This window comes from Ambystoma mexicanum, chromosome 3p (assembly GCF_040938575.1).
Source record: "Ambystoma mexicanum isolate Mex_15411 chromosome 3p, UKY_AmexF1_1, whole genome shotgun sequence".
Taxonomy (NCBI): Eukaryota; Metazoa; Chordata; class Amphibia; order Caudata; family Ambystomatidae; genus Ambystoma; species Ambystoma mexicanum.
The window spans coordinates 410,262,160-410,285,365 of record NC_090925.1 but is presented as its reverse complement, the minus strand read 5'-3'; the positions used below and the strand labels follow the sequence as shown (position 1 = coordinate 410,285,365).

At 45.0% G+C, this 23,206-nt stretch overlaps 1 protein-coding gene across 1 annotated transcript in view; it reads left to right on the top strand.

Moving 5' to 3' along the window:
- LOC138580499 (protein spire homolog 1-like) overlaps positions 1-23,206 on the top strand; it is a 1,163,133-nt gene that overhangs the window by 892,641 nt on the left and 247,286 nt on the right. Inside the window, exon 12 of the mRNA XM_069651091.1 lies at positions 20,559-20,696. Coding sequence (XP_069507192.1) covers positions 20,559-20,696 — 138 coding nt within the window. The remainder of the gene's footprint in view (positions 1-20,558; positions 20,697-23,206) is intronic.

Here is a 23,206-nt window from a genome sequence, read left to right as displayed (position 1 = left end):
AAATGTTTCCAGGCCGTCGGGGTTTCTGCTTCTTCATCCCCTCCTCTATTACCCGCTTCCTGCCACACTGCTGTTTCAGCTTGTCCTTTCTGTAGGTCTCTCCACAAGACTTCTATCCTTGGTCTATTGCGTGCCTTCCATCCCATGGCAATTCTATGCTTAGCGAGTATGTATGCCAAGTACTTACATGTTTTAGTTGGCGTGGTCTAGGGAACCCTCCTATCAGACATGCCCAGGCTGTTTCAACATTTATCTTAATCCCTTTTTCATCTAATCGGTGGGCTACTTCTTCCCAGAATTTCCCGATCTCTGGACATGCCCAAAACATATGCGTCATCCCAGCGTTTTCATCCCCGCATTTGGGGCATGTTAGTCGTTCTGCGTTTTTAAATTTAGCTATCCTCTGGGGTGTCGTATATGCCCTGTGGGTTATATATAGCTGTATTTGCTGTAGCCTCGCGTTCATGACACTTTATTGTGGTACCCTTGGGCCCGCTCCCATATGCCATCACTCATGGGTGCACCCACTTCTTCCTCCCAGTCCTGTCTTAGTTGTACCACTTCTCATATAGTCTGGATATCTCATGCCCTCCTTCTGCTATTTCATATATCATTTCTATGGCAGCGTTTGGCTGCTCTTCTAGTGTTATTTCCGACCATGTCTCTCTGATCCGCCGTACCATTCTGTTATGTGATATATTGCCCTGCATGTAACCCTGTTACCTCCACCAACATCCCGAATTCCTTTATCCTCCCCTCTTGCCATATGTCTCCCACTGCTACTATCCCTACTGGTTCCCAGTGCCTCCTAATCGTCTTCATTAACTGCCCATCTTCTCCCGTCAATGCGACTAATGGCATTTGTTGAGAGCATGGGGTCGGGTTCTCCATAACCTGACAGGCTTTACGTCATACCTTCCATCCCAGTGCCATCATTTCTGGGCGCTCTTTCATCTCTAATTTGGGTAGCCATATCACTTCTTTCAGGAAGAATGGGGCATACTCCAATCTCAACAATCTAGATTCTGAGGTCGGGTCTTCTGATAACCATTTGGCCACATATTGTAGTTGTCTAGCTAAATAGATCTCGTAGTTTGGCAGTTTTATATACCCCCTTTATCATACGTATTCTGCAACTCCCAAAGGGTGATTCTGTTCCTCATCCCGTGCCATAGAAATTCCATGCATATGCTCTGTAGCTTAACAAAAAGTCGCGTTGGTATCAGGTATGGTATGTTCCCGAAGTAATGTAATAATCTCGGCAGTACAACCATCTTCAACATTGCCCCCCCTTCCCATCATTGCTAAGGGGAGCTTAGTCCAGAACCTCATACTATTTTTGATGCTTTTTACCGCTTTCTCAGTATTATGCTGGTGTTCTGCCTCTACCATGTGGTAAATGTATATCCCCAGGTTTCTGAACGTGTTTATCTCCCATGGTATTTGCAAGATTTTAATTGATCGCGTGGGACCCCTACATACCTTCCCAATGGGAATATGCATGATTTTTTTGGGTTCACCGCTATGCCATATAGTGACACAAATCGCTCCATCACTTCCAGGACATATTGGAGGTTTTCTTTAGGGTATCGGAAGTACAGCAGCATGTCATCTGCGTATAACGAAACTAAATGCGGCTCCCCTTTTATACTAACCCCTATTATCTCGTACTGCTGCCTCCGGTATATCGGCAGGGGCTCTAGTGCTAAGATATACATCATAGGGGACCACGGGCATCCTTGTCTGGTACCCCTACTAAGTTGCCACCTCTCCGAAATTATCGCTCCCATTTTGACTCTGGCTAGCGGTGCACTATATAGTAGTTGTCCCATTTGAGATACCCAGGCCCCATCCCATAAATAGTCAGGGCTGCACTCAGCCAAGGCAATTTGACTGAGTCAAAGTCTTTCATTGCATCCAGTGATACAATTGCAATCTCGCCCGGGTCTCCTTTCGTATGCTTTATAACTCGATGAAGTCTGAGGTTGTCTGATATGTTCCTGCACGGAACATATCCAGTCTGATCAGGGTGTATTAGTTTATTAATGATTTGTCTCATTCTATTTGCCAGCACCGCTGTGAGCATTTTGCTATCTTGATTCAGCAGCGAAAGCGGTCTGAATGATCTACAATCCTTGCCAGGCTTATTGGGTTTGGGGAGTGGGATAATGATCGCTTCTCTCAGGGATTCTGGTAACCTCCCTGTTTCGAATGCCTCATTTAGCATTGCTAGCAGCAGGGGAAGCACCTAATTTCTATAAGTTTTGTAAAACTCACTGGAGAGTCCATCGGCCCCGGAGTATTGCTAGTGGGTAGCTGCACTACCACCTCTTCAAATTCTTCTAGAGTGATCAGGGCATCTAAGTCCTCTCGCTCCTCTGCCCTTATTCGTGGCAGTCTTCCAGTGTTTCCATTATTTCCCTGCAATCGCTTCCTTCATCCCCATGCAATTGTTGATAGTATTCAAGGAACTCTAGATTCAAACCCTCTTGGGTGTCCACTATTTGCCTATCCTCCCTCCTTATTCCTCTGATCGTAAGTCTAGGGGTCTCACTTTTGTATTTTTGTCTCCCCCCCCCCCAACCCCATGCTGCCTCTCTACATACCTTTTGTAGTTCAGATTGCATAGTAGCTCCCAGTGTCCTGCACACTTCTGTTGCAGTTTGATTATAGTTTCAGCATCGTCCTTGGTGCTACCTCTTACCACCACGTTGAAGGCTTCCAATAGTGTATCAGCCGACTCAACACTTCCAGTGTTGGTCTCAAAGTAACTTATTATTTCTTCTCTCAACATTGTATCGTTCAGTGCCTCAGCTCTAAGTCGCCATGTTGGAATCCTAGCACTTGGGGGTAGGTATTGCCCTATTAGGACCAATGGTGAGTGGTCTGACAGGACCCTCGCTTTGCATTCTGTGTGTACTATTTCTGCCATCAACTCCTATGTGGCAAACATGTAGTCTAGCCTCGTGTGCAAACTTGTGGGGCAGAGTAATGTGAATACTGTCTGTCTTGTGGGTGGTGCACCCTCCATGTATCCTCGAGCCTTAAATCTTTCAACAGTGACTGCAATGCCCTGGCGGCAGGGGCGGATCTGTCTATTTTACTATCTGATTTATCTACCTTCGGCTTTAACGTGCAATTAAAATCACAACCCCAGTTTACTGCCACCCCCAGGTACATGCTCATTTTGTTGTATAGGGTCTTGAAGTATGTCATTGTGTGCTGATTCGGGGCATATGTATTTATGATGCATATTTCTTTATTTTCCACCAGCCCCCTTATTACAACCATCCTCCCATCCGCTTCCACCGTGGACTGTAGTAACTGGAATGGAACATGCGGTGCTACCTAGGTGATCACCCCTCTAGCATAGGCCGAATATGTTGCACCGACAACGGTCCCCCTCCACTTCTGGATTACCTCTAATTTTTCTTTTGTGAGGTGGGTCTCTTGTATTGGGGCTAAATCTATTTTCTTCATATGCAGATACATCATGACCTTGTTCCTTTTTAGGTAGCTGTTGAGCCCCCTGACATTCCAAGTAATTACTTTAAGGTCCTGCATATTCCAGCCGCGTCCCGCCCTTCCCTTTTGTTTCTTTCCAAGCTCTGCCTGGAGACCATCGTTCGTGTATGTAAGCTTGTTCCCCAACTTAAAACTACCCCTAACCATTAATACTACAACCTCCGCAACTTCCTTTCCTCCCCCCTCCCTCCCCAGCCCCAACTCAATCTCCAACTCCCCACACTCCCACCCCCATCCCAACTGATGCCCAGCTCCATCCCTGGATCTCAGGCACCCCCGCATCCAGTCCTTTTTCTTGGCTATTGGCAGTACTCTGGACACAGCAGGGAGATATCACCCTACTGGCGTTTCAACTACGCTACCTACTGGGGATAGGTCGACTACGTCCTGTGCCTCCTATGTTAGGCTATAGATTGCAGCACACTTCCAGCTCATATCTAACTTGCACACTTCTATATTCCAGTCCAACAAGTCCACCTATTTTGTGTGCCAGTTAATTAGCATTCGCCCTTTACTAACATGTCCCTTGCACCCTCTTCAGGCATAACCACTTGTAATATCACCCGCCCCCAAAAATAACAAGCATGGCGCCGGGCCACTTATCCTGTCCATCTCGCTCCTGGCCGTCTCCAGACTCTTGACATCACTGGGTGTCCAGCCAGCGTTCCGCCTCCTCTGGGGCTTCGAAGAAGTGTGCTTTGCCTTTGTGTAGAACCTTGAGTTTCGCAGGGTGCAAAAGCATATACTTGAATCCGGCCGTTCGCAGTCTTCTTTTCACTGCCACATAGCTGTAGCGCGGTCTCTGCACCAGCGTAGTGTAGTCCGGGTATGCCGTGATGGTCGCCGATGCCCGCGTTATTGTTCCACCTTTCCGAAAAAATTCCAGGATCTCTTCCCTGTCTCTCTAGTTCAAAATCTTTGCTATGATTGCGCGGGGAGGAGCCCCCGGTTGAGGCCTCTTCGTCAGGGCCCTATCCGCCTGTTCAATCGGGAAACCTTGGGAGAACCTGCTAGCCCCCATTTCCTGGATTATCATATTCTCCACCTAGTCCATAGGGTCCGAGCCGCCTTCTCCTTCTGGTAGGCCTACCACGTGTATGTTGCGTCTTGCTCGCCCTTCCGCCGCCTCTGCTCAGTTTTTCAGGTTGGACACTTGTTGCTTCAATATGTGGACCTCCTTGGCATTGGCGGTGCTTACATCCGTGTTGGTTTTCACTGCGCTCTCTAGGCCACTCGTCCGTTCCGCCAACGCTCTCACATCTTGTCTCAATAGGTTAACCTCTATCCCTACTGTGTGGATCTTAGTTTCCAGTGACGCTTTCAGGTCTGCCATCGCAGTCTTCGAAGAGGATTTTAGTTCTGTAATGGCTGCAAGGATCAGGTGATCGTCCCTTGACGAGATCATCTGACGTTGAAATGGCCAGGGCTTGTGCAGGCGTGTTTGGGGACTGCTGCTGCTTCGTAAAGATGTCATTTGTTGACTGTTTGCCTTTACTTTTGCCCCCTTTGAGAGCCTTTGCCCTGGACGTCCCTGGTCCTGCCCGTCTCCTGCGTAGGGTTGCGTCTTATCGATATTGTGTAGTTCTTGTACCAGTCTTCTGCCCCAACGTCGCAAGGTGCAGGGCTACCTATGGTGCCGCCTCCCGTTTACAACTATTATTTGGTGTGCGGGTCCATCTCATGCAGGGCCTGCAGCTCATTACCACTGGCCTTTCAGCCCTGCATAATCTTGGTTTGCCAGTGGGGGGGGCCCCAGCACTTCCCCCACTGATGTACTCGTACCCTGGCTCAGCACCCACAGGGCCCTGTCCCTATGTGTTCGGTGCGCGCCACAGCTTCCAAGCAGTGATGCGTACTAGCTATTAGTGGTGCACCCAGTCCCTCCTCCTGAGTTCTGAGTTGGGGTGCGGTTTTGTCAGTGTAGAGCAGGACCAATATTAGCTCAGCTGACTTAATGATATTTCACGGGGCCACCTGTGTCACACGGTTATCTTCTGCCTATTCTGGGTGGTCTGGTGCTCCTCCAGCACTTCGCAGAGGTCTGACTAGCATCCTGTAGCCTTTCTGGTGCCACTGCCTTTCAGTTGCAGGTGGTGCGTTTTCTGGTGACGGTTTTTAGGTGTTTCAGGGCTTACTACTTGGCAGCCCCTGTCCGGGGCCTCCACCCTCCTCCTCTGTGGCGTCGCACATGCCTGTTGCTCTCTGCCTTGACCAGATGTCACCATGCGCTGTATGCTTGGTTCGTTGCTATTTCTTATGTGTTGTCTTTAGCTAGCAAGGGGGGGTGCACTGCAGCAGTGTTCCACTGTGCTTCCCCCCCCTCTGGCATTACTGCATCTGTCTTCTCTGCTTCTCACCTTAGTTCAGAGAGCGTAGCTAATACTGTGGCCCTGTTTCCTCGCTTCGCGTTATTGTGTGTGTGCCATCAGGTTTCCATCCAGCATTCACGCTGCTCGCCTCACCATTCTTGCAGACGTGCATACTTTGTGCCTGCTTCCAAGGTGTCCTTTTTATCGCATGTGGTCATCCGTTGCTCCCGGGCTTTAGCAGCGACCTCCAGCTCCGCCTGGAGTTGCAAAGATCGTCCCAGTGTCTGGGCTGTCCGTGCCTTCACTGCCAGATGCCCTGGCTTCCAGAGTGCTTCTCCAGGGGTCTTCCTTTTCACCATCAAGGGTGTCCACTAGGAGATGCACTGCGGGAGCGGTCCTACGGGCACACCGATGCGAGCGCCTCTATTCCGCTAAGTCGGGTATATGTTATATTAATCAGCTGTGGTTGGCGTCTGCGAGGGATACCAGCTCGATCGTCCTCTTCAGCTCTCGCCCCAATCACCTCTCCTCCACATCAAAGGACTTCTTTGTCTGAGCACCGCTGCCATTTTGCTTCAAGCTTCGTAGTGCCTGTGGAGGCCGTCAAAGTTCAGTGATTTCTTGTTACGCTCACCTGGTATCCACAGGGACGCCACACAGCCGGGTTACTCGCTGGTATGCTTCTCAGCTTTGCCCTGATGTGGTCTGCGGGGAAGGTTCTCCCTGAAAATACAGGACTGTGTTCAAGACTGACCGACTGGGGTAAGTATCCTCCCTCCACCCCCGTATGATTTCAGTCTCTCTGGTGCCCTCTCCTCACCTTGTGGTAGAATTAGGCGTGCTCTCTGTCCTGCCTTCTTTGCAGGGGCGCGTTGTCTTTCATGGGCGAGTGCGGTCCACTTACTTCACTGACACCAGCCCGTTTGATATTGTTCAGGTAGGTCTTATTGCTGTTCTTTAGTTTTGTTGCTATCCTGCATGCCTTTCTTTGTTTAAAATGTCTTTTTTTTCTCCCTTAGGTATGTAGAGCTTAAGCGCGGCAAACTGGCTTGGTTGAGCCCCGCTGGTAAATGTTGGCGCATTAAGAGCGCTATGAGGCGCTAAGTAAGCGCTATGCACAGCGCTGCGAAGTCTTGCCTTTGCTAACCTCTTTTCCTTCCTTGTAGGTCGCGGTGTTCTTCAGCGCGAGTGGAATGTCCGGATCGGTGCTAGCCGAAGAGGCGACCAGACAGGTAAGCTTTTTGAGCAGTTCGTAATTTGTAAATGTCTCTACTGCTTTCTTTAATGTTACCTCTATCTTCCTCTTTCAGGTTGTACTGTCCGGGAGGCGTGCAGATTCGAGGAAGCTGTTCTCAGTAGCTGCGAGTGTTTAAAGATGAAGACTGCAGGTGAGATGCTGCTGCTAATGATATTCCTTTTGTCTCCTTGCAGGTTCTGCTTCTCCGAGGTTCAAGGGAATAGCTGGACACGGCGAGCGTCACGTTGCAAGCTGCAAAGTAATGCGAAGCGTGTTGTCTTGCTCGGGTGTGATTTAAATAGCCCCAATAAAATAGTCCAGGAAAAGTAGTCCCTAGGCTACCACGCCCAAAACACTAGGCTGCATAGCTTGGTTCTTATAACCAAGCTATGTGGATGCCTCCATGTTGGCTGACAATTATAAAGTAGTTCCCAAGCACATTGTTTATTCATGGTGTATGAGCCTGGCGCCATAGGCGCCAGGACTGGCCCCATGAGGGCTTTTGAAGAGGATGCCAGGCTCTAGAGGCCCGAGTCCTGACTCCACCTGGCCAATGGGTTTGCCAGAGGGGGTTTTGGGCGAGTGTCGTGACATTTCTGTTCTGTCCGTTCAATTTTCTTGCAGTTACCTGCAATGGAGTCTTGTCATACTCCCATTGCCTTGGTCTTATTTTGTTGGTGGAATTCCAACGCAAAGTGCGTGCGCTGTTCCGGGTCGATTTTGGATCATGGAGCTCACACGAAGAGCAGCCTAGTCCATGGCTGCCAAGCCACGCCCCAACACTTGCAATGTTAATGTTGAATAATTTGTTTTAATTCATTTATTTTTGGTGATGTAATCTTGTTAGATATGCATTAATAGTTTCATTTTACCTTTCCTTTCTTTATTTTTTTTCCTCTGTCATTGATGTGTTAGGCAGAATCATATGCGGTACCCTTTGCGAACACTACACATAATTAAGACTACAAGTGTAAGTACAACTTCACCATTTGTACAAACCTGTACTACACAGTAAAGTGGTAGCAATGGCTGAGCAGCCAGACGTATCTCAAGAGTAAAGTGAGCAGTACAAGAGGTTACACAAAGGACAACAATTACTATGATTCAAGCAAACATTCAACGTTTCTGAGTAGAAGAGTATATATTTATTTAAGCCATCAGTTATAAAACAGCAGAAAATCACAATCTTAATACACTACAATGACCCCTAATGAATTCTGGACAAGTTAGGCTCAAAATAGCACTCCAGTAATTTAAAAGGGGGAAAAGACAAGGTTATCAACAATCAATCTGCACCAACAAGTTTTATATGCAGGGCAATCTAGAAAAGGCTTACTACAACTAGGATTCAAGTCAATAGGCCTAGTCCAATGTTAATGGTTCAGAGTCTTTGCAGAGGATCACACAGTTCAGAGTAGTTCACAGTTAAGTCTTTGGCAAGAGTTCAAAATGAAGTTGCTCAGAAGAAAAGTTATTCAAAGGAGAAGAGCGGGACAAGCCTTCAGAGAGGCGAAAGATTTCAAACACTTTCACCACGGTCGGACGGAACGAACGGCCACATTTGCACAGTGCCTTAAATGCAGAAGAATGCTGTAACTGAGGTGGTGGTTCTTGGCATTTCCTGCAGGCTCACGGTTCCTGAAGCGACTGCCGTCGTGACAAGGAAGAAGACTGGAGGGGGTCCTGCACTGCCCAGGGAAGAAGCCAGCAGCAGAGAAAAGCGTCAAATAAAAGGTGTGCTCCTTAAAACCCAAACAGGTTCCTTTCCTCCTGGCTATCCGGTTCACTGCAGTGATGCACAGCAAATTCGACCAGGAGAGGGAGGCCGGCGTTACGGCGTGAGCTGGTTCGTCCTACCAAGCTCAAGGGAAGAAGATTCCTTGCAGATCTTCTCTGTCGAAGTTTAGGGCGATTAGGACCTGCAGCAGGGCTTCACCGGGATGTCTAGTAGTTGCAGCAATAGTCTTCCTTTAGCTTCTCTTCGGTTCTCCTGATCCAGTGGTGACTCTGCCTTCCAGTCCCAGAAACTGGCTTTTTATGCACCAAATCCCCCATTCACACAGCCTAGCTGTCAATCGCACAGCAGGGTGGCTGTCCTGGCAGGAGAGTCACCTAGCCAATCAAACTAGAGAGCGACTTGGGTCTCCAAGGAGACCCTGTGCAGGGGGCCTCAAACCCCTCCCTCACATCCTGTCCACCCAGACACTCGGGTGCCTAAGGAAGGCTTGTGTGTAGAAGCACGCCAAAGGACGGTGAACAAAGGAACCTAACCTGGTTTGGTGCGCAGAGTAAAACACTAGAAAGACCTTTACAAAAAGAAATGCCGATCAAACCCGACCGGAACACAATAAAATTAAAAGGGGTCCAGCGGATTAGAGTTTGAGGCTACCACCGTAGCATCTAACATTACCGAGGCTATTTTCATAGCCCACGGTAGAATAAAAATGGTAGATACCACTGCCATACAATATATAAAGGGGGAAACCCAGATAACCACATAGGTGGTAGCTCTATCTTATTCTGGGAGGTAGAGACTGATTAAACGGGAGATAGATAGCTTAGAATGAACACAAGTTATAAGCATTAAACATCAACTGTTATTTATAACACATTTAATATTTTAATAGACATAAAAACATTTTTTACAGGTCAGTAGCAAATCACTAAATAAAACTCTAAAACAGTGACAGTATCATACCCTAATGCGCAGGATTGACATCAATGTTAATCAGATCAGTAGTAATGCAGAGTATCTAACATTTTAGATCTCTAGTATTGTCCTTATCTCGACATGTCTCGTATTGTTATGGTTAGAACATTAAACCATTATGTAGTCTCGACATGTTTGTTTGATGTCAATTAATACAGAACTTTCATCAGAAGTATAGTCACTACGATTAAAAAACCACAATCTAAACTTTTGGATCTGTTAAGCCGAAGAATCTTCTGGCTGAATGTGGGAAGTGTACACGGCAAATCTGGCGTGTTTTCAAATGGTTGTAACTTGTCCCCTCTGTGGAGTTATAGCAGAAGCTGGCTTGATTTAGGCTTATTTTGGGCTTCTGTAGGTGAAGAACCCTTAATAAGGGATAAACGCCCTGAAGGGTTCAGGGTGAAGAAAGCTAATCCTTATAACGAGGTCGATTAGAAAGACTCTTTCTGCAACTTTCCGAATGATAGAGAGAGGCGTGGCTCGTTTTAATGAATCGTCGTATTCTTTAGTAAAGAATGGAGTGAAGCTGTGTTGAATATAGTCGGCTTCTGTGTAGTGAAGCGTCTTTAGAATGCCTGTAAATGGTATCTCAATTGAGCCAGTCCTTAGCGGGAGATCACTATAGCCGGTTAAATTCGCCCTCTTTCCCTCAAAGGTAGGCCCTACCTTTGAGGGAAAGAGGGCGAATTTAAGCCGACTATATTCAACACAGCTTCACTCCATTCTTTACTAAAGAATACGACGATTCATTAAAACGAGCCACGCCTCTCTCTATCATTCGGAAAGTTGCAGAAAGTCTTTCTAATCGACCCCGTTATAAGGATTAATTAGCCATCTTCCGTTCACCTGACCCATTATGGGGACACTTAAAGGTTGTTTGAAAAAACACACAGCCAGGCAGTGGTGGACTTGTCAACAGGAAACATATGCACTGAAGGGAATCCCTCATTTAAATATTATACTGCAGAACAATTGACATCATCAAAAATCATTTGCCAGTATTTGAGCAAGGTGCGGCTAACACCAGCAAGTGGCCCTCTTTTGACATTGTAGAAGAGTGGCCTTCCGAACCCAAGCATTTCATGCTGATCAATAAACTTGAATTTGTAATGTAACTATTGGATTTGATGTGAATGGGTTGGGCTGAGTGAAGTGTGAGATGGCCAACGTAGTGGAGAGCAGCAGGTACACTGTGGATGTACTGTGGTACTACTGACAAATGAGGAAGTACTAGAATGATGGTAATGCAAAAGTATTTATGAAAGAGATCACACTACGACCTCGTAAAGCAACGCAAGGTCATATTAGACCCATGGGTAATGCAAAAGTAGGTCCCACCTGACTGAAAATTATGTAATGCTAGGCCTTGGGGTGATATGAAGTAAAGAGCCATTGTTATGCCCACCTGATATCCCCAGGGGCGTCTGGAAGGCTGACATCTGGAACCCTTGATGCGTAGTTGCCCAGTGCTGAATAATGAATCTTAGTTTTTTGTAGGTTGAGCTATCCGTCCTATGTTTCTTGTGCAGGGGCGCTTGACGTTTGTTGGCGAGCTGCACGAGTTGCTTCACTGGTGCAGTATGCCTTCCTTGGGCCCAGGTCTGCTGTAACCCCGAATCTGCTGGTAGGCAGGTAGGTTTGTTAATTGTAAGTCTTTGTTCTGTTTATGGTGGGAATTCATTAATGTCTTTATCTCCTTCTTTTCAGGTGCGAAGGTCTTGATGCTGGCGTGCCGGATGGAGAGGCACGTTTCTAGGTAAGAGTAAGCACGAAGCGCAGCGCCTTTGTCTTTTAAAGCTGACCTGTGTTTTCTTCTTCTCCTCACACGCCGCTGTGATGCAGCGAGTGGATGAGAGCATGATGAAAAACATGCCTCCGGAATCTGTTAAGGTAAGTACAGCGCTGTGCGGTTGTTTAATATTGAAAGCGAACCTGAATGTCTCTCTTCCTTTTCAGATGTTGCTGTGGTGCTCCGGATGGAGGCGTGGCGTAGCGCGATGGAATTCAGGTAAGACTGATGGAATTCGATGTTTTGGAAACACGCGTTCTAATGTTTTTCCCTTTCTCGATATTGCAGGTCGCAATGTTCGAACAGCAGCTCTGGTAGCGGTTCGCCAGAAGTCCTTGAGCTAGTACTCACAGGTGAGTGATGTTTCTTCTTCTCTCAGTTTCCACAGATTGCAGCCCAGTTGAGATGAGTGCTGGATGGTGTTTTCTCAGGTAAGACAGAATAATCTTGTTCTTGCAGGATTACAGGAAGATGCTGAAGACCAGGAGCTGGACACGGTGAGCGTCACGCTGCTGGTGGCAGAATAACAGGAAGCGTGTTCTGCAGTCAGGTTGTGGTTTATATAGCCCAGGGAAAAGTAGTTCCAGGCCTGCCACACCCAAAACACTAGACCGCATGGCTTGGTTCTTAGAACTAGACTGTGTGGGTGCTTCCATGTTGGATTTAAAGTCCCATGTACATAAATGGGACCTAGTTTGAACAGCCCTTCCTTCCTACATATGGCCTCGTGCCAAAGGCACCAGGACCGGCTCCAGGAGCCCTTTTGCAGTGGTTTTAAGGTCCTCGGGGCTCTGGTGGGATCCTGCTTGTGGCACAACTTGTGCCCCCTCACAGTGGGCATGGCAGCCATTGAATGGGGTTGCTCCTGCATCTTGTGGACTGTGTAGCCAAAAACAGAATCCTTGGATCAGAAACGCTTACCCTGTCCTGTCACTGTTGAATGCAGAGTGATGATAAAATTCCAAGACCTCAGCAGTGTATCTATATAACTGGACTGTTGGAGTTGGCAGCAGAGTTGCTGCAGTCTTCAGCAATCTTTCTTTGGAGTTTTCTACCAGTGCCTTATTGTGGAAGTCTTTCTACCACCTCAACTGATACGGCTGCTTCTGGCTGATTTTACATATACTCCATTCCGCCGCGGAGTTGGCAGCAGAGTTGCTACAGTCTTCAGCAGTCTATGACAGCATTGGCAAGCAGACACACGAAGACAAAACCTAGCGTTAAAACACGTAGCACCAGGCTTCTAACAGACTTTTCCATAATGGAACAACTGGAGATTGACCTCCCATTGCTTGAAGAGGAGGTTCACTTTAAATGGCCAGCTGCACCGGCTGAATTGAGCCACCCAGCGCACTTCGAACTTTCACTCGCCCGCGCCGCAAATAGAGAAGCTACTGACCACGAGGGCAAAGGTAGGCGCAAATCTGTACAAAACATGTTGACTCCTTACGAAATGCTCTTACCTGGGGCTGAGTCCCTGCATCCTGGGGGCGGGCTGGCGGAGGGGGGGGACTTGGTGGATGATCTCCACGCAGCAGTGGAGTGTGCATCTGGCGTTTGTCCGACGCTGGGTGCACGGGCGACAGATCTGAACATGGAACATCTCAGCAGTGGGTGAGAGCGTGGGATCATGAGTGCGGAGGGTGGGCCTAGTGGGCATGGCCAAACAGATTCTCACAAGGGACCGTTTTCAAATACCTTAAATGCATTAGACGGCAACTGGGGAAAAAGACATAATCCGTTATGACATGGAGGGGGCTGCATCTAACTAACGCTATGTGGACTCTTTAGAGATGAGCGGACCCCCGTGGCTCGATCGAATGTGGGGGCCGCTCTCCCTCCATCCGAGAATCATTCTGGGGATTCTAATCTGGAGAAACACATGGAACATGGATCTCCAAAGCCCCCTCAAACTGGAAGTATATCGAGCCCATCGCACCTGGATTTGAGAAATGGGAAACCAAAGAGAAAAACAACTTCAACTCCAAAATGCCCTCAGAGAAAAATACAAAAAAAGCAAACTCTAAAAGGCAGGAAAACATCAATGAACAAACCTAGATCTCAATATAAAGTGCCCCTACACCAAACTTGGCCAAATTCTATGGCAAAATATTTTTTTTATTTTTAAAAAAGATGGTCTTGACTGTGCAAGAATCAACAACATTGGAGAAATCTTGGACGCAGAACTCTTGGAGGAAGTGCAAGACCCAAGAGACCTGCAGATAGAAATTGAAAAGGAAAAAGAAAGAGAGAATACTATCTTTGTAACCCCAGTGGGTTATGTGACTCAGCCTTTCACTAGATTTTTTGCAATAGACAACAGGAAAAGGCATTTTGGAAAACTGCCTATATTGGAGAATAGTACACTGCTTGATAGCACAATGAGACTTACAAAATCACCAATAAAACCAGTCCATTATTTCAGTGGCAAAAAGGATCAAAGCACCAAAATGTTTCTGCCTGACTTGGACATAGTGCACGACAAAGACGACTCCACTCAACCAAACTTAAATGAGACGGAGTCCTCTAGCAATTGGAATCACCGAATCGATGATATCGATATCCAAATGCCCTCAGATATTGATCACAATCTGAAAAAAGAAACCGCAACCCAGACCTTTTCAAATTCCAGGCAAAATAGGGAAGAGAGGACCTCTGAGAAGACCTTTGAGGAACAAGGAGGCGTTTAGGAGAGAAGACGGGACACTCATTACACCCCCATCCGAAATCATCGTTATGCAGCAAAGGAGCCAAGTTTGCATAACGTTAGTGAGGACTCAACTAATGCAACACCGCACCACAGAAGATCTAGAACATCAGAGCTTCAAGCAAACAAAGATACCCCCTCAAAAAAATCGGATCTATTAACAGTCTACTGTGACTATTGCTTTAGCGCCCTTTACTAAATTATACGAGGCAATCAACGATATGCTAAGAGACCATTCAACGTTGATTGCCTTAATGCACACAAAGCTTACCTTTTGGACGGATACATACCCGCCAAGGAACAACTCAAACCATGTCGAAGACACCAAGAGTCCATGACTGACCCCGAAGAAAGTACTCAAAGGAACCCCATTACACAGTCGAAGCAGAGATATTGCTTAATTCAGAGGACTGCCCATGCCATGACGCTCTATCGACCAAGGATCTCCATCAAAAAATTCAAACAAGAAAGAAAACCATAGATCGACTTGAAAATAAAAGAACCCCAGGGTTGATCCCACACTATGAAGTCACGTTAAAAACTACCTTCCCAAAAAAAAGTGGAAAAGACATATTCTGAAACGATTGATCTAACAGAACAAATTCCATTGAATAAAAGAAATGGATGTGTAGTTCTGGAGTTGGCGCCTTCAACACAATTAGCAAGTTTAAACAATAAGGGCTCAACACCTGATCAGAGTCTAACAACTGCTGAAGCAGCAAACAGAGATTTTGCAATTTTTGAAAACACCAACAAAAAAGACGATCAAACACAAAGTGGCCACTCGGGGGGGGGGGGGGGGGGGGGGGGGGGGCTATACCGAAGTTGGCGAAATCAAAACGAAAAGTGACTGAAGAATTGACAAAACAGTTACCAAAAAGTGGTTTATGGGTGCTAAACGTTAATGGAAAAAGTGTAAGCACACAAGATTATTCAAACGAGTGTTCAAGTGGAAAAAGCACAGTCCCCGGTAAGAAACTGCTTTGAACCAAGCGCAGACTTGATGGATTTTAGTCCATATTCGATGGCAGACTCAGAATCCGATCTCCCACAATCCCCTGGTGATAACCAGCTAAATTTATCAACGACAGATCGTCCCTCAAATCTACTGAAGGACTCTGAAGATCTAACTATAATTGTTCACCGGAATTTCTGACTATGGCAGAAAAAAGGGAAAAGCTCATGGAATGTCGGTCCATAGGGCATAGGGACAGAACGGACTGCCACACAGACACAGGAAGGACTGGGGAGAAGATTTCAAGACCCAAAGTGCGATAAAACAGTGCCCAAATGTATTCGCCACAGATCAGTCTTAAGAGAAAAACAAGCACAACATAAGAGATCCAAGTGGAGACAAGAGAAACTCTAGATACAGAAAATTTGAGTCATCATCCTTGCAAAATTACAAAATTGTATAAATTGGATGATCGTCGCCCACAGAGCGAACTAATTCAATCGAGCCTTTAAATTGGAAAAAGTTTGATTAAAAACAACAAATAATCATGAACAGAAAAACATTAGCTCTATTCCAATCAGTGCCTAACCTAAAACAACTGTGCACAGGCGACCTGAGATTCATTGAGTTTTATGAGGAAGGACATTTCGATGAAGTTTATCTTCATATTCCATCCTCCATAGTAAAAAGAATGCTGGTAGACTCAATAGATAGTTTCCTGGCTCTGGGTTACGATCTAACTGAATTGAACAATGATTTCACCCAGAACAATATGAAGCCAATTATAGAAAAAGAGAAACAAGCTGAGCCCAAAGAACCGTACCTATCATACACCGATTATCTGCGAGGAACGAAACCAGAGTTTAATAGATAAACTGAACGTCAATCGGCCCTTGCAAAAAGACAACATGGAGAAGATTAAGATTCAAGCCGAGAAGAACAACAAACAAAATAGTCCCGGGGTTCCTGCGAGAGAAGAGAATTACGAAGATCATTTTGGGGTTGGCAGAAAGCCAAAGGGTCCTCAAACCACATTTAAAATTTACGTTTGAACAAGAAACAACTGGAGAAAACAATGACCGAAATGAGAGAGCCAACAAATCCACATCCCTACGAGGAAATAGTGAGAGTGGGTCTTGGCTTGCAAAGGCTTTGACTTCAGATCATCATAAATAGCAACTCGACTCGGAAATCCATAGGCAAGAAAGGAAAAAAGAACTACAATTAACGACCATGATCCTTGCCTCTTGGAACACGAGAGGATTTTCACATTTAACAAAACCCAGCGATGTAAACTTGGGGAATTTTACCATCTTATGCCTCCAAGAATCGTGGCTAATGAGAAAGCCGCATTTAGACGGTTATGAAATTGCCATATCACCTGCAGCAAAAGGTGTGAAGTGGAGGCCCACCTCAGGATTGATAACCATCATTCGTACTAGCGTCGGCTTGGAATTAAAAGAAACAGTCATGAGTCATCCTCTTATGCTGGAAACCCTTATAACTTGGCAGGAACAAAGCAACCCAGATAGAGTTGCTCACAATTCAACAATTAAGACGACATCAGGGAAAAGTTCCATTATGGTGTTCAATGTGCATTGGAACCCGAGAGTCATAAGTAATACAAAAATTCCTGATGCTCGTGGAAACTACCATTGACGAGGCTCATACAACTTATCAAGTAACTAACTTACAAAATTATCTGTAGAGATTTGAATGCAACATGTACAAATATAGATCAAGAAACACCTGAAAGAAACAGTGCAATAACAACAAACACTAGAGGACTTGCTTGGTCCAAAGTAATGGCTTCTAGAGACCTTCACAACCTACATTTGTTAGACTCCCCTCGAGCTCAAATACCATCTTGGGAAAGGGATGGCCAAAGTGCAACCATTGATTTCATCTTCATCAAGAGAATTCCTCCCACATGTTGCATCTTTCCAAGTCGTTAAAACAATCAAGTGAGAATAATTTGCTCACCATTATATGTAAAACAAACACAAAAAAAGAGCAAATGACAACTGATATTGAAAAGTGCTCAAATGGAACTCGCCTAAAAATATCAGACACAATGATTAAATCGTTGACTAAGCGCTATAAAGAAATGAACACGGATCAGTGTACCACCACGCGTCTGGTCGACTATCAACCGCTATTGATGTACTATCAATATAGACCCGACCAGTCGAAAAAGAAAGCACTTAAACATCTTCACGTTTTCGACGAGTCGGTTGCCGAAAAAAGAAAACCATGAGGTGCGAGAAATGACAAGCTCTGAAGAGTGGCGCTAAAGATTCTGCGGCTAAGGTAGTTAAAATCGTAAATACCTATAAGAACTGGCTAATGATCCATAGAACTAAATTATATCAGTCAGACGCAGAAGCAATGTTGAAAGTTTTTTGTGGGAGGAAAACTAATGAATTTTGGTCTCTGATAAAACAAACAACTTCAAACCAAGAAGCCTTACAAAACAATGTCAGTGGGGAACCTGGATCTCCCACTTTCAGTGTCTCTTTTCCATCCCCAGCAAAATGGATAACAAGTATTTAATTGAGCCACAACATCTCTGGCAAATCCCATATGATGAAGTCCTAATAAAGAAGAAGATATCTAAATTGAATAGATCTAGAGCCACAGGACTGGATGGGATCCATAACATCAACCTTGAGGAACATCAAGAAAAATGGGCGTCTCTTATATCGGAGATTTTCAAAAGGTGTGTGCAGACAATCAGTACCTCCTTCATGGAAACATGCCACAATCGTCCCTATATTCATGAAAGGCTCCCGTGAGTGTCCAAAGAATTATCTTCCACTAGCACTATTGGATGTTATAGGGAAACTATTCAGATCTTTCTGTTTGGATGACTTCCAAGACTGGGCAAAAGCTACTGCTTGTGCAGACTCTTTCCAAACAGGATTTGTTAAAGAGACATGTACATCCGCTAACATTCTCCTACCTAGCTCGCTAAAAGGAAAAATAAAAGATGGCAGTCCCAGGATCTTCATTGCTTTTATAGACCAGGTCCAAGCATTTGACCAGGTCGATCGGGATAGTCTATGCCAGAAGCTCAATTGGTGGAACTGTCCAAAATTAATACTGGAACCGATTCAAGCTCTTTACACCGATACCAGTATGACAATCAGGCTAAACGCTGAGGGGCTTCTCTCAAAGAGAATCGGTACGCATAGAGGAGTAAAGCAGGGTTGCCCTTTAGCCCCAACCCTCTTTAATGCGTATTTGGGCGATTACCAACATTCTGATGTAAACATTCAATCATTTCCACCAACATTAGGAGACGCGAAGATAACATGTCTCTTATACGCCGATGACATACTACTCGATCAGACCCCTATTGGCCTAAAGCGGCAGCTAGACAATTTTTTCTAATTACATCAGCGGCAATAAACTGGAGATCAACAAGTACAAGACCAAAGTAATGATCCTTGAGAAAACTTCCAAGGAATCTGAAAACCATCAATGGTACCTGGAAGGAGTAAAAATTGAAAGGGTGAAAGAATTCAAGTACCTGGGCATCGTGTTCAATAACAGCTCGGTGGAGCTACAAATGCAGATGTTTTCATTTGAGAAGATCAGGAACCTGGTAACACGGGCAAAAATGGTGGACAAGAAATACGGCCGTTTTCAATCATTTCTACCATCAAATTTTACAAGGCCAAGGTATTCCCTGCCCTGACATATGGAACGGAGCATTACCTCAATTGCCACGAAAAATCTGGTTAAGACTGGAAGGCTATTTTTGGCAACGTATTTTATATTTACCAACTTCTACTCCTATGCCAATCATCAGACGTGAACTGGGCTTGATGTCTCTGCAAAGTATAGTGGAACGTAACACATTGATCCTATATGGTAAAATCATAGCTCCACCCCCTCCCCAGTGATATTTACCATAATAAGTTCAGAATTCGAAAAATGCAAAAATAAGATCATTAGAAATTGGGGAGAGAAAAATAAATCTGTTCTAGAAAGAATTACCAGCTCTGAATATGAACTTTGGATAAATCCAAACAAAATTAAAAAAAACTTCTGGAATCAGATTGGATAGTCACACTGGACACAGCAAATACAAATCTACAGTAGATATGCCAGTGAACCCAAAAAGAGTGAACCAGCTTCCGGATTACCTGAAAGTTTCCGTACAAAACCTATGGGCATTTTTTCTTAAGGATCAGGGTTAATATACTACCAACAAATAATCCTTGGAAAAAAAAGGGGATTATCGACTACGAATCATTGTAGATACTGCCTTGCGGCAGACCAGCCTGAGACTTTAAGACATTTACTCCTGTCCTGTGGAGCCTTGTCGTCGCAACAGGAACATCATTTGGGGCACCTACGCTCAAAATATCAATTGTACACTGAGGAAGACTGGTGGTCTAGACTGCTAAGTGGGGAAAGAGTTCAATGGGTAATAGCAGTGGTGGCCTTCTTTCGCAAAACTGGACTTGGGGAAACAATACATTAAGCACTTGAAGTTGAGAAGGCAGGCTTCATAGTCCAGACATCACCTGCGCAGGCCACTTTTTCCACTCCTGTGTAGTTAAAAGAAGTTTGAACTGAAGACTTCTCCTATTTAACATTTTTGGACAGTAAAGTTAGTTTTAAAGACGTGTAAGTTGACTTCTTGTAAAAATTGTAAATCTATTAAACAGGTTATAATAAAAAATAACTGGGCTGTAGACCTGCCTAATGAATTCCATGCTCAACCCGCCAACAAACCTATTCCTGTCCCCTACCTCATATATCCGTTTAATAGCAATTTAGACCAGCAATTGATTGGCTGGTCATTTGCGTGCTAGTGCTATATGTGGTGACTAGTGCACTGGCGTTTATTCTGGAGCCCCATTGTCAGACCACAGACCAGCAGTTATTTTATTTGATAAAAGTTCTGATGGATCAACCATACAAAATGAAACCTATGCAAGACTTGTACATATCAACTTTGTGGCTTATCTTATTGGGAAACTCGCCAAATTGTTCACACCACAGTTCCTAATTGCATCAACATATACAGTATTTACTTACTTTCATTTGTTCCAGAAAGTCGAGGCTAGCCAGTGTACAATTATTAATTTAAAATGAGAGCAGGAGAGAATTGCCTATTTGCAGATGTTTTTTTATTTTTTTAACTCTTAACTTCTGGCAACAGTAGAAAGATTAATGGAAAGCCACACCTTTGAAGGCTATTGTTGTCAAAGTCCTATACTGATTGTTGTACTTTTGTATTCAAGGTCTGTATGAAAAGTCAGTTAAATGATTTCTTTACCTGGTTTTCTTTCTTTTATTGATCAAACAGTCTCAAAGCAGAGCTGTCCTATCCCCAACAACTCCTCCAACCATTGCTCAGCTGATCGAGAGCAGGCAAGCTACGGTCAACTCCGAAATCCGAGAATTTTTGGAAATGCTTGGATGCCAAATGACTACCAAGAGCAGGGTAATTGGAACATTATTTTCAATGTACTGTATTGCCATTGGAAATATTGACATTGGAGTGAATCATAAAGGTGAAAAGACCTCAAACGAATGATGATCCTCAAGATTCAAACTCACTAAACTGTCTTTCTTTGTTGCTCTTCTACATTGCAGCTCCATTATTTCAACGTTTGGTGTTTGGTACAGCTTTTGCTGCTGGTTTTTTTTCCGTTACGGTTGGTTTATGGTCGCACACTGAATGATTACTGGAAGCTTAAATACAAAGTGGTGGCAGTAATGAAGTACAAGGCTTATCAAGTCTTAGTCTGCCCACCTCTCTACATATTGCAGAACGTAGATGCTCTAATTAGACTCACATTTCCCTGACTCAGACTACCCTTTGACCCATCAAAGGTTATTTGTTTTCTTGGTGATTATTGCTTGAGACATGTGTAGCCCACCCTCGCTTGTACTATTCCATCTCTTTTAGTGGTTAGACCTTTGCTGAAATGTGTTTAATTCTCTAGTAGAATGCAAGTAACTTCTCTCAGGTTTGTGTGTGTATGTGGACTGCCGATGGTCACACATCGGAAGCTCTGAGACCCTGAATACAATGGTAAGGCTGTATACAAATTTCAAATAACTTTTAATTCTATATGCACGCACAGTCGGCACCAGTTATCCAGCCTTGAATGTCACATAGATCCAGTCATTCCCAAACATGTCCTGATGTCAGGAGGTGCCCTTCAAGCTTCCACAGAAACGGATCCTGGCTCCTCAGAACCCTCCCCCCTAAACTGTTCAATGCGGAACAGAGTCTTACTTTCCTACTTCCACCACCCCTTGGGGAAAGGGGAATAGGAGAAAATTACAAACTCACACGCCGCCTCTCGTGAGTCTGCAGATAAGAAAAAGTGAACTCATTCATTCTGGCAGTATCTTTTTTGTTTTGTAATACTCCCCTTAATATATTGCTGTTTTAATCAATACATGAAAAGTGTCAGTTAAATGCTTGGACATGGAAATTATACAAGATTACTTTTTTCTATTCAGATACTGTCAAAATGTGACCGTATAGTTAATTTCTCAATAGTTGATGCTTTATTTCTTCCTTTCATTCGGTGAAATATGTTTCGAATGGATTGTGTCCTCCCATGTATTCCTTATCTTTGATATTTCCAATATCTCAACTTTGCTGCCTCAGAAAAATAATTTCAGCCAGGGGCGCTGTGCGCTGATGGCTGTCACCTTGATGTCCCTCAGAGGCCTCTGTCCCGATGTGGACCTCAATGCAGGTATATGTAGCACGTGCAGCGCCCTTTGGCATCAGTTCTGTTTTTCCGTTCTTCCAGCTTCATATGCATAACACCTCGTTCCTGACAGGAATATTTGTTATCTTACTTTGAATTTCTTCGAATTCTCCTTATCGTGTTTTGATCTAAATGACAGTCTTCAGCGTGGTCCACTCCTCCATCAGGCTTCAAGAAGTGCTGTGACTGCGGTGCAAAGATGTCCATGATGTACCCCCAAAGGATATGTCTGTGGTGCTTGGGGTCGAATCATCCATCTTCGGAGTGTGAGGACTGCATGTCGATGGCAGCCAAAGCTTTGAGAGCGTAGAGGGAAGTTTACGGCAGGTAAGCCCCAGAAAAATCCTTCTACTCCATCTAAATTTAAAAGCTCTGACGAGTCGAGAACAACTTCTCCACGTCGTTAAAGATCCAAACGCTCCCGCTCACAAAGTAGTTCTCACCACTCATCGACTTCAAGGCATAGGAAGAAAAGGTGCCATAGGTCACCATCATCCTCGTCTAGTTCACCCGAATGGGTCATTTGCCCCACCAAAACCAGTTCACTGAGCCAGTGGGAGGAGTTTAGACTCTGTAAGGGTCTTTGTGAATGCGGCCTCCCGCATTCCTCCAGTCGAAAGACCTCGGCTGCGTCTTCATACGCGGCCGCCAGGTCTCCTCGAGAGCGATCCCATCCCTCGAGTCGAAGTTTCTACGAAAACTAAAATACTGACATCAACATTGAAGGAGTCCATTATGTTGAGACCGAAAGATGCGTCATCAGCGCCGTTTCCAGTAGAGAAGCCATCGACGCCTTGAGTGTCTACCTCCTAGATGACAGGTGTCAATTCCATCGACACAATCGTTTAGGCAATTGACGATTCTGTTGAAGCCATCGACGCTCTTGACAAAACCATCAACACCTTTATCGAAGCCATCGATGTCAACATCGACCATTTTTACTTTTTCAGATCCCATATGTACCAACATAATGACAACTTTAATTGAAAAGACGTTCACTCCCCTACTACATTCAGACTTCTTTAAGTCTCTCTTCAATTTACGAAGAGGCAGAGGCATCCTCTGAGGAAGAAAGACCTTTTGGACTACAGTATGGGACAACATCTGTACCTGAGGAACTCATATCAGAGGACTTTTGCATGAAGAATTTAATGTACAAGAGTGCCTTCATGAGGCTAGTGGGATTGACGCCTCTCCTGAGGTTGAATTTGGAAGGGCAGAC